Source organism: Bufo bufo, chromosome 11, assembly GCF_905171765.1.
Source record: "Bufo bufo chromosome 11, aBufBuf1.1, whole genome shotgun sequence".
In the NCBI taxonomy this organism is placed as follows: domain Eukaryota; kingdom Metazoa; phylum Chordata; class Amphibia; order Anura; family Bufonidae; genus Bufo; species Bufo bufo.
In genome coordinates, this window is record NC_053399.1 from 77,610,779 (window position 1) to 77,624,560 (window position 13,782).

At 49.6% G+C, this 13,782-nt stretch overlaps 1 protein-coding gene across 1 annotated transcript; it reads right to left on the reverse strand.

The window, feature by feature from the left end:
* Positions 1 to 1,497: 1,497 nt before the first annotated feature.
* On the reverse strand, positions 1,498 to 12,940 carry RAD51 (RAD51 recombinase). The gene is made up of 10 exons (XM_040411595.1): positions 12,865 to 12,940; positions 9,999 to 10,098; positions 7,852 to 7,989; positions 7,167 to 7,284; positions 6,991 to 7,082; positions 5,964 to 6,058; positions 5,767 to 5,880; positions 5,117 to 5,246; positions 2,904 to 3,025; positions 1,498 to 2,481 (listed from the first exon to the last, which is right to left on the reverse strand). The coding sequence occupies exons 2-10, from the start codon at positions 10,071 to 10,073 to the stop codon at positions 2,358 to 2,360; spliced, it is 1,008 nt and encodes a 335-aa protein (XP_040267529.1). The 5' UTR covers positions 10,074 to 10,098; positions 12,865 to 12,940; the 3' UTR covers positions 1,498 to 2,357.
* Positions 12,941 to 13,782: the final 842 nt, after the last annotated feature.

Below are 13,782 nucleotides of genomic sequence, written 5' to 3' on the forward strand. Positions count from 1 at the left end.
AAATAAACAAAATATTAAGTATAAATCACCCCTTTTCCCAATTTTCCATAAAAAAAAATATAAACAATAAATAAATATATTAGGGATCGACCGATTATCGGTTTTACCGATATTATCTGCCGATATTGAGGATTTTGACAGTTATCGGTATCGGCATCTATTTTGCCGATATACCGATAACGTAATGGGAACACAGATTGCGCTGCTGTCAGCGCTCTGTGTTCCCTCCGCAGCACAGGGGAGAAGGAAGCAGTGTCTCCCTCCCCCTGTGCTGCTGCTGCCGCCAATGAGAGGGGAGAAGACAAGAGGAGGGGAGGGGCTGTGGCCGCTGCGCCACCAATGAAGATGAGTCTTTCATTATTTCATATACAGGAGGCGGGAGCTGCAGAATCACATAGCCGGCTCCCGACCTCTATGAACGGCAGCTGTGGTCCGCGGTAGTTAACCCCTTAGGTGCTGCGGATCGCAGCTACCGCTCATAGAGGTCGGGAGCCGGCTATGTGATTCTGCAGCCAGCTCCCGCCTCCTGTATGTGAATGAGAGAGGTATCTTCATTGGTGGCGCAGTGCGCCCCCAAGCCCCCCAGTATTAATCATTGGTGGCGCAGTGCGCCCCCCCCCCCCCCCCCCCCAGTATTAATCATTGGTGGCAGTGGCCACAGGATCCCCTCTCCCCTGCTCCTCCGATCGGAGCCCCAGCAGTGTAATTGCGGGGCTCCGATCAGTTACCATGGCAGCCAGGACGCTATTAAAGCCCTGGCTGCCATAGTCAGTAACCTTGCTGCTGTGTGCACAAAGCACAGAGCAGCATGGACAGTGTGAGATCCTATTCACCCTGATAGAGATCTATCAGGGTGAATAGGACAAGGGTTCTAGTCCCTAAGGGGGCTAAAAGTTAGTAAAAAAAAAAAAAAAAACACAAAAATATTAAGTATAAATGAAAAAGATTTACAAAAAAAAATTAAATAATAATACACGTTAACAATAAACATATTAATTTTCAGCAGATTTGTGTAGGAAAAAAAAATTTTTCTCAAAAATAAAAATACCCAGAATATCGGTATAAATTATCGGCTATCGGCCTGAAAGTTGACAAATTATCGGTATCGGCCCTAAAAAATCAATATCGGTCGATCCCTAAAATATATATATCACATATTGCCACGTCCGAAAAGTCCAAACTATTAAAATATTTTTTAAAATCTCCTATCCGGTTAACACTAACAGAAAAAAATAAAAAATTAATAAAAACTGCTTGATTCCCCATTTTTTTTTAGTCACCTTGTCCCCCAAAAAATTTGGGACTGGATAAGACTGTTCAATTTTGGGCCGGACGTTCCATAAAATGCGGGATGCACGCGGCTTTTTGGTATTTTCTTTTTTCGCGTGGTATCGAAACCGAATAAAAATGTTGGTATCGCAACAACCCTATTTTATACACACACACTCTAGTCACATACCTCCAAGTACAAGTATGAAATGATTGTGTAGAAGTTTATTTTCCAATCATATTTCAATATATACAAGTATACACACCCAACAACTCCACATCTATACAAGTTCTACAAAATAAAACACATGTACATTTATTTTACAATCCTTGGGAGTACCACTGACTGCACTGTATCGGATCACAATGTATTTTATTTGCACATAAAAGGGAGTCTGTCAGCAGGTTTCACCATGTAAACCTGCTGACAGTGCTAGGCAGGGGACAGGGAGAGCAGGACAAGCCTAACTTTTGTGGAACTTTTATTATCAGGATTAGTGTGGATATTAAGTTTTATTCTGCCAGATTCTGGCCCTGCAAGTGCCCAGTGGGCGGAGCTTCAGTGTGACATGGTCTCTGCATTGAGCGGTTTCAAAGCCCCTTCTCCTCGTCTCCACATTGGATCCTACAGCTGAAAGCAGTGGGGTGGGGATATAAAGCAGCTCAGAGCCGAGCACATCACAGTGTAGCTCCACCTGGTGGACACCTGCAGGAGCAGAAACAGACAGAATAAATGTTTACATTACTCCCGATAATAAAAGCTCTGCAAAAACTATGCCTATCCTGCATTCCCCAAAATGTAATGTAGGGCTGTCAGCAGTTTTGTACGGTGAAAGCTGCTGACAGACTCGTTTTTATACATACATGTTCAGTAAAGTTTAATGACAATTTGACCTTAATGCACGTTAAGGCAGTCAGGACCATTGTGAAGGTCCTCTTAGGGTCTCCTGTGTTCACAGTAGATCTCAGCTCACTGAATGCAATCTTCAGAAGTCCAGGGATCTTGGTGTTCCATTTCTAAACTTGGTATCATCTACCATCAAGGTTAATATGGCCTTTATCAGTCCACCTCCTTGGTAGGATCGCGTTTAGTCCTTGGCATCACCGACCCCATCAGCATTAATTGCAAACATGGCCTCGGCCTCTGGCAAACAAGGAGAGTCGTAGATCTTGCAGATACGCGTTTCTCCTCTACCCTTTCGTAAGTACAATCTATGGGAAATAATAAACCAGTAATATTACATCTCCAGGTGGAAAACTTTACAAAAATTCTGGATTTAACCTCAGTACCAACTAGCTGATCGTACAACACCTGGCTATCCAATGCATCAATCGTACAACACCTGGCTATCCAATGCATCAATCGTACAACACCTGGCTATCCAATGCCAACAGCTAACAAGAAAATAGCAACTGGTGACTACTGGTAAACCCAAACCTTAGAAGTTTCACTGGGCAGGTACAGGAACCATCAAGACATCATGACACCATGTGGAGAACTATTACAGCTGCTGACTACCCAGCATAACTAATGGAAAGTAATCCATTATAACTTTATTCCTGGTTATTTCCATTCAGTCTTTGGCTTCCAGTTCACAGTATTGGAGAGACTTCTGCTGGGTATGCTTCCTTACCTGGTTGTGGATGCGTGAGCTATGATGTTTCCTCCAATCGGTTTTTTAGGATCAGCAGCGAACATGGCTGCTCCATCCACTTGGGCTACTACCTGGTTGGTAATCACTACGGCCACACCAAACTGGATAGAAAATACAATACATCAGCAATTAGGTGGAGGGCACTTCAGGGCTCAATGAAAGGTCACAACAATGACAACTTATTAAATATCTCAACTGGCTAGCCAAGAAATAACAGCGAATGTCAGACAGCTAACCCAACTTCCCTTTCATGGGTAGTGTCCGATCAACGGGGGTCTGACTGCTGGGGCCTGGAGTTCACCTGTTTGAATGGGGCGGCAGTCAACTCCTTTATGCTTGTACTATGCCATCTCCAGCCGTCCAACAGAATTGAATGGAACCGTATTGTATATGTGTGACCGCCGTTCCGTTTACACCAGTAACACCGGGACCCTATTCTCGTGATTGGCGGGGGACTAACCGCGGCTCGGGTCTTGAAATAGTCTGAATGGGGTGGCAGTCAATCGTGTGGGCTGCCAATCAACTCCTCTATGGAACTGTCAGATAGCCCAGTGCTTGCACTATGCCATCTCCAGCCGTCCAACAATTGAATGGAGAAGTATTGTGCATACTGCTAGGGACTGCTGGTGTTTTGGCGTACAAGGTTCAGGTTATCTAAGAATTCTGTTATGGATTCCCTACCACAGCCCATAAGTTATGATCCATGGTAGTGGAATCAATAACCCGAACCTCGTACGCTGAACTTGAAACACACTAGTGACTGCTTCTCCATTCACACCGGTAACACTGGGCCCCCGATCTTGTGGTCTAACCTCTGGGGCCCCTAGCAATCAAACACTTAGGATCCTGTGGATAGGTAATAAGTGTTAGTCAAGGGACAACCCCTTTAATAATCAGCTGAAGTTGTAGGTTTCTTGAGTCTCTGCATTTCAGCAGTTATTCGCTGACATGTCTGCAGGACACTTTTTTCACCACAGTTTGGGTGGGGGGATGGGAGTTTTAATTTTTTATGCACCTCATGGCTTCACCCTAAAAACATGCTAAAGTAATACCTCAGGTAATTACAGCTGCGTTGGCTTGTGAGTGCTTTGGGGGGGAACTCATTATTCCCCCTACATCTGTTTTTTTCTAGTCACAACTGCCATATTATGCTGCCCTCCCCAATTTTACAAATAGGGGGCGTAATGAGGGCCATCATTATTTACACCAGAACCGCACAAACTGCCAGAGGAGCCATGTCATTTATGACAAAGCCAGCGTAGGCCTCTGGCAGCACAGGCTCCATAAAGACTAGCATAGAAGTCTCCAGTCTAAATCAATCAGGGCCTTTGTGGGTTTGTTTTTTTGTCATAATGTATAAATGATAACATGTATTTTATTTTAAATCACTATTTTTATGAATTTTTACATTAAATAAAAAATCCTATTAAAAAATAGTCAGTCCAGTTTCAGGAAGAAACCAAACATGCGATTCACCTGCAATAAAGAGGTGATCATCACTTACCCGGTAGATCCTGCGCTGCTGCTCTGGATCTCCATGCCTGGCTCGGTTTACCTGGCTGCTGCGGTGACTTGTCGACAACATGTGACCACTGCAGCCAATCACTGTATCACCTTAGTGGTACACTGAAGAGAACAGCGATTGGTTGCAGTGGTCATGTCTTGACGACGTGATGTCACAGCTGCCGCTAGTAGGAGAACAAAGCCTGCCTGGAAGAACCGGAGAGGCGGTGGTGGGATCGGTCAGGTAAGTGACGATCTATTCTTTATTGCAAGCAGATCGTATGCGTTGTCCGGTTTCCTCCTGATGCATGAAAACCCTTTTAAGGGATTACTACTTTGTAACTTCACATTATGCTCTGTATCACAATGCCACAGGCCACTGTTAGGATAACACCTGGCAACCCCAACAGCTAGAAAGACATTCAGGCAGGCACTGCAGGGGTTAAACAGTAAGTGCTCCGCAACCCCATGACAATCCACCGAAATCTGCATGCCCGTCACTACTTTATACTGCCTCCTCAGTGAGGACCGCATAAAGTTGACGACAGGTTACATTTAAGCAGCAGTCAGGAGTCTGCTCTAATAACAGAAGTGCTCCCTATCCTGCAAATGGCAACCATTAAGACAGTGGGTGATTGTGGAGGATAATTAGTATGCTGTCTGTCCTAAAGTACTGCACATACACTCACCTCGTCAGCCAGCCTCAGCAACATCCTCAGGAAACGAGCCAAGTGCATCTGCCGTGCAGACAGTTCCCCTCTGCCCGAGTAATCAGTTCTGTATAGAGCGGTAGCACTGTCCACGATGAGAAGCGCATACCTGAGGAAAGGAGCGAAGGACTAGCTGTCAAACAACCATCAGCGCTCAATGGCAAGCAGCAGCTGCCAAAGCTAAGAAGATTTTGGGGTGCAGAAAACGAAAAAACAAACAAACACCAATGATCCAGATCTAATATTGTCCCCCTATAGACATTGCCACCATTGTGGAATTCCCCTGGATCAGCTAGAATGAGAAAGGTTAACCTGATGTCAATTTTGCACCAAATATCTAGAAAAGGTACTCCCTTTTTGCCCCACTCCCTATGGGACCCATATTTTATATTTTACAAGTCGCAGGGGACAAATCTGCCGTAAAAGTAATTAACATAGCTAATCAAATTCATTTTACAAACTGGCGTAAATACACAAATAGCTGTTTGCGCTCAATGACGTGTGCCAAATTTGCAACTTTCTTACACCAGAAAAATGATGTCCCTCAGTTCCTAAAATCTAACTGGTACACTTTATTGAGAGCTGGATGTAAGAGGCCAGGAGCACAGATGTGATTTCCTTCCCATTACCTAGATTCTGCCATCATGGCTGAAGCCTGGTACAGAAGCTGAGTCTGGTGATCCGTGTTGAAGGCACGTGCATAAGCTACATTGTCCAGAACATCACTGCCCGATAGTCCATACCTAAAACGGGACACACAGCAGCCTTATACACCGGGGCCATGCGCTTCAGGTCCAGAGAGGACATCATAACATGCAAGCCTTACCTTTCAGCAACGGCTAGTAGCCTTTCTGGTCTGAAGGTGCCCTCTGTATCTATGTACATAGCTTTCCCTTCACCACCACCCCTATCAATGGGAAGCTGAAAAATGCAGAAAAGTTAAAAACAGGCCCAAGAATGAAAAAACAAACCCAAAAAACTTTTTGGTAAAATATTGGAGCTTTGGGTTATTCAATTCACTGTAGAGTAAATGAATCTAAAACATACCATTAATACGGTCTGTGATAGCGGATCTGTCATGACACTCTGCTGCCCTATATAAGAGGGGCATAGTAACAAGTCTGCCCTCTACAGAACAGCACAAACAACGCAGTGCCCTTTGGCGAATAGGAGAAATGTGGCATGCTCCATCGTGTCTCCTTACATTGCTTTTAGGAGAGGCCGTCTCAGAACATACAGCATTTGACGGCGCCTGTGTGGCAGTGTACTAGGGAGACATACGAACTGAGAAACTAAGGGGGTTATTTATTAAGATCAGCGGTTTAGACGCCAGTCTTAATAACCCCTATATCTGGCGGTGGATCCAATGTAGTCATGTCTCGGCCTCTACATAACTTACCAGCTTACGATCTGACTTACATGTAGACCATTTTCTGAGCCGAAAACAGGCGTTACGAAATGGGCCTGCGGCCGACCCCCTTCCACTTTTATGGGGAAGGAAAAATCGCAGATTGCGGCGCAACTAACCGGTGCGCTGCAATCTGCGCCAGAAATACACCCAATATAGGAATATTTCTGGAAAAAAAATGACCCCCTAAATCTTTTTGTCTTGAAGGTCACGGCCAGTGGTCATCTGCAGGACAGGTCCTCACACAGACCAGAGTTATGGATGAGCAGAAATGACTGACCATAGCAGAACATGGACACTTACAATTCGGACTGTCTAAAACCGTACAATGAGCGAAAGAATTACAAAATAAGGAAAAAGGCCGGGGAACGCGGTCATTATATTATGTCAGCTAAATAATTTGTACAGAAATAAGGATCAGACATTTCTGAGTCTCAATGCCTACCTGACAGGTGACTGCTAGAGTGTGACATAGCTGCGTCTTCCCGGTGCGAAACTCGCCAAACATTTCGGTAATCGATCCTGTTTCGATACCCCCTAGAGAACAAAGACTGACTATTAACCCAAAGAACGGAGAATGGGGTATCCAGACAGGGGGCAGATGAGGAAGACCACAAGCACCTTGCAGTAACTTGTCCAGTTCTTTGGAGCCTGTGGAAACCTGTATGATCTCAGAACGCCTCTGATGGAACTCCGTCGCCGTAGTAAACCCCATAGGGACAAGCTTAGCCGCCTCTGCCTAGAAGGTGACAGGACATGTTTATTGATCTAGGCCCAGTATCCATAGGGCCCCATTCAGCGGAGCAAAGAGTGTCCCCCTGAGCGGTCAGGCCAGTATATCTTGTCTGCGGTATAGGAAGGCACAGCAGACTGCACTTCCCTGTACACAGGGCTCTGGTGCAACGAGCCAGTGGCCGACAGTCTATACCTTCAGTCATAAGCGAGTACACATGTACTAATACAGACATTATTACAGTCACAGGCAGACATCGGTGCATATTATTCTGCCTGTGTTTAGCTCTAACATATGATACGTCCGCCATCTTCAGGGGCCCCTAATAATAGATGCCGGGATCTCCAGATGGGAAACCTGCTACAAACAATATATACTAAATACTTGCACCCAGCAAGGAGCCGCACTGGGACCGTTAGCATGCGGCTGTTATTTCAGGAAGAATAGAACAACAAACTGCGATATACTGCACATCCCAACAAAGGATCCAGGACGGCAGTGTGAACAAAGACTAACCAAATCCATTCCTTCTGCAGCCTGGACAATCTCTGCAAACCTCACTTCTCGACTTACCAGGATTTTGTCTGCTTTGGCCTCACTTATCCCCTTAATATTAATCAGTTCTTTCTTCGGAGCATAAGCGACCGCCTCCACTGTGTGGAACCCAGCCTCCTCCAGTTTCTTCACGTCGTTTGCATTAATTCCACATTGCTAATTAAGTTAGAAAAAAACAAAAACTTTTGGTTAGACAGGGGCGCACTGTCAACATTATTATTAACGTCGCATTATTCCCAAATAAAGGTTGCTGTACTTCCAACAAACTTTTCAGAAATCAATAGTACAAGTGAATACAAAGAAACTTTGTAATATACCTTATCAGAAAAGCTTTATCCTCATTCCCTCCATAGACTTCTACGTGCAACATGTAATTCGAGCCCTCACTGTGCACATAGTCCGTCTCTCACCCCCCATACACATTAGTATACTGTGCAAGAATGGCGGGTTCAGCCAACAACCTGATGCATATGGGGAGCACCCTGATAGATGATACCAGGGCAGAGAAGGATGGAGCGCCCTCCCAGGAGATAGGCCGTCTCCAGAAGCAGTTTCCTTGTCTCTCGCATTAACACATACACACTTAGCTAAACTGAAGGTGCGAGTGTCTGGGGAAGTCGGGAGAGACAGGACGTGTATTCATCACTGATCAGGACAGAGGAAGCTCATTTCATACATTTACATGCAGCCATAATTCCCTTCGCTAGGGGATGAATGATCGCTACTGCAATCGCTCGTCCCATAGTTCCAAGGTTTGTCGGCAGCACATCCCTGTGATCACAGCACCTGCACGTTACCAATAATTGGCCTGATCCTCTGCATACATGAAAGCTCCCTTAGTGGAGGAGGGAGAATAGGGGAGAAAGAGGCTTTTTTTTCTCCGATAAAATATATTACACATTTTCTAATATTCACTTGTACTATTGATTTAGGCAAAGTTTGTTTTAAGTACAGTGACCACTTAGAGGTATTCCAGTTCTAACAATTACCAGTATTAATAGGAAGTCATCCAATATTTATATTTTAAATTGTGCTCGCAGACCTATATTATACATGAGCAGCAGCCGCCTCTCACTAAAGATAAAAATGGTACGACCCATTCAGTCCTGTGTAATACATCTGTAGTAGAGCTGAAGAGAGCTAAAACTGGTGTCAGTCATGGGAACCTTCCTCCTGTCTCGTATAAAGTTAAAGGGGTTTTCCGAGATTTTAATACTGATGATCTATCCTCAGGAGAGGTCATCAGTATCTGATTGTGGGGTCTGACACCCAGGACCCCAGCAGATCAGCTGTTTGAGAAGGCAGCAGTGCTCCTGTGAGCACATCGCCTTACGTAGTATAGCGGTTGTATTTGGAATTGCGTATTGAAGTGAATGGGGCCGAGTGCGATACCAAGGACACTACTATTTACCTGTTAGCTATCTGGATGACCGACCCTCAGGAGAGGTCATCAGTATGTGATCGGTGGTGGTCTGACACCCAGGACCTGGCACGCCGATCAGCTGTTTGAGAAGGCACCGGTATTCCTGTGAGCGCCAAGGCCTTCTCCCCGCTCACCAAGCACAGCGCCGTACATTGTATACTTGCAGCGGCATCCCCTCATGCATAGTGTTGAGCGAACTTGTGTTTTAAGTTCGGCGTCTAAAGTTCGAGTTCAGCTAAATGTTGCAGCAACCCGAAAGTCATAGAAAATCCAGTAGGTTCGGATTTATCACCTCTGCCAGGACGTGGTAACTACAAGTCGCAAGGAGACACCATTCACTTCTATTATGCTGCATGCGGCCAACCGTGCAGTCACCATGTAGCCCCAGCCTCACTGTGTCCCAGGGTCCGATGGTAAGACACGGCTATGGTCGAGGGCTAGTCTGTTAAAGGTGGCGCTGTTAGGTTGGATTCACACGTGGCAGACACAAATCCACCTCTAACATGTAAGACACGTGGATCCTGCAGCATAATATTACACCGCGTGTGAACCCAACCTCATGGTTTCCATGGTCCTGCAGGAAATCTATAACCGCACTGTGGAAAAACCCGGCTGATAAATGAGGAGAGGAGAGAGGTCCCCGTCTCTGCACCAGACTGCTCTTCTCACCACCACTGGCTGGGGATCCCTCACAGTCTTTTGCACTGAAGAACTGGTTGACTTCTACACGCATGAAATTTACCTCAAGACGAGCTATCGCTTGAGGTCCAAAAGATTCTTCTTCTGCGGTTGCTTCATACTGAGCTTGCATAGCCATGATACTCCGACAGCAAGAGAAAAACCTAAAACAAAAGCAACAAAAAAAGAAAAATTTAAATGGAAGGATTTTAATACTGATGGCCCAACATCCTGCCGCACCCCCACGATCTCCGACCACTGACTGCAGCACTGCTCCCATTCATTACAAGGTAATTGCCGATCAGCACGTTACAGACCACCGGCAATCGGGTACTGATGGCATATCCTGAGGACAGGCCCTTAATATCAAAATTATGGAAGGCCCCTTGAATATATACACCATTTCCATACTAAAAAGCTCATACAGTGACATGTTTAAGTCCCCTAAGAGGGCTAAATAAATGAATAAGAAAAAAGAAAAATGTTTGATCTACAGGGTTAAGTATCAGTTTGACACAGAACCCCTCAGGTTGCCGCTATGACAGCCCTTATCTCTGAGCTCCTTGCAGCCATATTCTTATCAGATTGATAATTTAGCTATAGTATTCACAGATCAGGGATGAGTATGAAACTGAAAGCGGGAAACTCTGCAGACAGCCTGAAATGTAACCAGCCTCATGTCTCCAAAGGGTTAACTGAGTGAGGGATGACGTCCCCACAACATGACAGAAGACAACCAAGGACTGGTCACTTCATAATGCTCACAAGACCAAGTGACCGGAGAGACGCCTCAAGTACCTGAGCCCGGGCCTCGTCTCATCGGGAAAAATAGCTAAAAAAAAAAACCTGCTTCCGCTGTTCTGTGCCCAGCACATTGGGTGCAGAAGGAGAACACCTAGTGCATGGTAGAGGGGCGCCTCCATACAAGGTACCAGATGGGCACCAGACCTGCTGTAACCCCGCGTGTGACAGCGACCTGAGCCTACGAGACCCCCACAAGTGTGACAGCAACCTGAGCCAACTCGAGAACCCCCCCCCCCCCCCCCGCGGGCGTGACAGCGACCTGAGCCAGCACGAGAACCCCCCCCCCCCCCGCGGGCGTGACAGCGACCTGAGCCAACACGAGAACCCCCCCCCCCCCCCCCGGGCGTGACAGCGACCCGAGCCAACACGAGAACCCCCCCCGTGACAGCGACCCGAGCCAACACGAGAACCCCCCCGCGCGTGACAGCGACCCGAGCCAACACGAGAACCCACCCCGCGCGTGACAGCGACCCGAGCCATCGACACCCCGCGCGTGACAGCGACCCGAGCCATCGACACCCCGCGCGTGACAGCGACCCGAGCCATCGACACCCCGCGCGTGACAGCGACCCGAGCCATCGACACCCCGCGCGTGACAGCGACCCGAGCCATCGACACCCCGCGCGTGACAGCGACCCGAGCCATCGACACCCCGCGCGTGACAGCGACCCGAGCCATCGACACCCCGCGCGTGACAGCGACCCGAGCCATCGACACCCCGCGCGTGACAGCGACCCGAGCCATCGACACCCCGCGCGTGACAGCGACCCGAGCCATCGACACCCCGCGCGTGACAGCGACCCGAGCCATCGACACCCCGCGCGTGACAGCGACCCGAGCCATCGACACCCCGCGCGTGACAGCGACCCGAGCCATCGACACCCCGCGCGTGACAGCGACCCGAGCCATCGACACCCCGCGCGTGACAGCGACCCGAGCCATCGACACCCCGCGCGTGACAGCGACCCGAGCCATCGACACCCCGCGCGTGACAGCGACCCGAGCCATCGACACCCCGCGCGTGACAGCGACCCGAGCCATCGACACCCCGCGCGTGACAGCGACCCGAGCCATCGACACCCCGCGCGTGACAGCGACCCGAGCCATCGACACCCCGCGCGTGACAGCGACCCGAGCCATCGACACCCCGCGCGTGACAGCGACCCGAGCCATCGACACCCCGCGCGTGACAGCGACCCGAGCCATCGACACCCCGCGCGTGACAGCGACCCGAGCCATCGACACCCCGCGCGTGACAGCGACCCGAGCCATCGACACCCCGCGCGTGACAGCGACCCGAGCCATCGACACCCCGCGCGTGACAGCGACCCGAGCCATCGACACCCCGCGCGTGACAGCGACCCGAGCCATCGACACCCCGCGCGTGACAGCGACCCGAGCCATCGACACCCCGCGCGTGACAGCGACCCGAGCCATCGACACCCCGCGCGTGACAGCGACCCGAGCCATCGACACCCCGCGCGTGACAGCGACCCGAGCCATCGACACCCCGCGCGTGACAGCGACCCGAGCCATCGACACCCCGCGCGTGACAGCGACCCGAGCCATCGACACCCCGCGCGTGACAGCGACCCGAGCCATCGACAACCCGCGCGTGACAGCGACCCGAGCCATCGACAACCCGCGCGTGACAGCGACCCGAGCCATCGACAACCCGCGCGTGACAGCGACCCGAGCCATCGACAACCCGCGCGTGACAGCGACCCCAGCCATCGACACCCCGCGCGTGACAGCGACCCCAGCCATCGACACCCCGCGCGTGACAGCGACCCCAGCCATCGACACCCCGCGCGTGACAGCGACCCGAGCCATCGACACCCCGCGCGTGACAGCGACCCGAGCCATCGACACCCCGCGCGTGACAGCGACCTGAGCTAATGGGTCACATGGAAAGGGCAGCCTCATGGACGATGCGGGCACATTACACGGCCTCTCCCGGATATCAGGACGGAGCCCCTCCATTTTGTGTATAGAGGCCGCAGGACACGTCCTCCTCACAGCCGGCGCCATACTGCAGGGAGCGGCTGCTCTGCCCCTCATACGGCCGCACATCCCCGGAGCCGGACACCTGTGGGGACCCCGGGACCCCCGGCCCCTCCACTCACCTGACCCGCGGACGCCGGAGCAGCGACCCCCGGTGATTACAAATGTCCCGCCAAACCGTGCGTGCGCGCGACACGTCCTGCCCCGAGCACGAGCTTCTTCCGGCCTCCGCCGGGTCCTAGCGCCGCCTCGTACTTTATTTCATAATCACTTTTACAAGAAAAGTCTTATTACTGTTCTTACTCTGTCCCTGCAGAGGACCCCGAGTCCCTCACTGCACCAGAAATGTTTTTTTTTTTTTAAGGAATTGTCCATCTTAACACCATCTCAACCGCGTCTCCTCCGCACCCCTAGCTGTACCTGTAGGGGCGGACATGGCGGCCGGTGGCGTGGGAGACGGACTGTAATGATTAGTCCTTACAGCCGAGGTGGGGCAGGGACACACAGCATTAGAAGTTCAGGGCCGCGTGTTTCTTGGCCTAAAGCCCCTTTCGTGAGCGAGTTTTCCGCGCGGTTGCAATGCGGGATGTGAACGCATAGCCCCCGCACTGAATCCGGACCCATTCATTTCAATGGGTCTGTGTACTCGTCAGTTCTCGCGAAAATCGCAGCATGTTCTAAATTCTGCGTTTTTCACGCAACCCTGGCCCCATAGAAGTGAATGGGGCTTCAGTGAAAAACGCATCGTATCCGGAAGCAAGTGCGGGTGCGATGCGTTCTTCACTGATGGTTTCTAAGAGATGTTGTTTGTAAACCTTAGGTTTTTTTCCACACATGTGAGAAAAAACGGACTCAAAAATACAAGTTCCCCTGAACGCACCTGGAGCCAAAACGTATCATTTGTGTGAAAGGGGCCTGTCTTCACTGAACGCAATCGCAAACAAAACTGACTGAACTTGCTTGCGAAATGGTGCGAGGTTCACTGAACGCTTCCGGAGAGAATCTGTAACGCTCGTGTGAAAGGGGCCCAATACCTGGCC

What these genes read in the sequence shown, in the direction of transcription:
- RAD51 (XM_040411595.1), bottom strand. Translation starts at nt 10,073, where the DNA reads ATGGCTATGCAAGCTCAGTATGAAGCAACCGCAGAAGAAGAATCTTTT. An exon ending in AAGCGATAGCTCGTCTTGAG is followed by an intron (nt 7,990 to 9,998) that starts GTAAATTTCATG and finishes TAACTTAATTAG; the next exon opens with CAATGTGGAATTAATGCAAA. An exon ending in CTACTAGCCGTTGCTGAAAG is followed by an intron (nt 5,881 to 5,963) that starts GTAAGGCTTGCA and finishes GTCCCGTTTTAG; the next exon opens with GTATGGACTATCGGGCAGTG.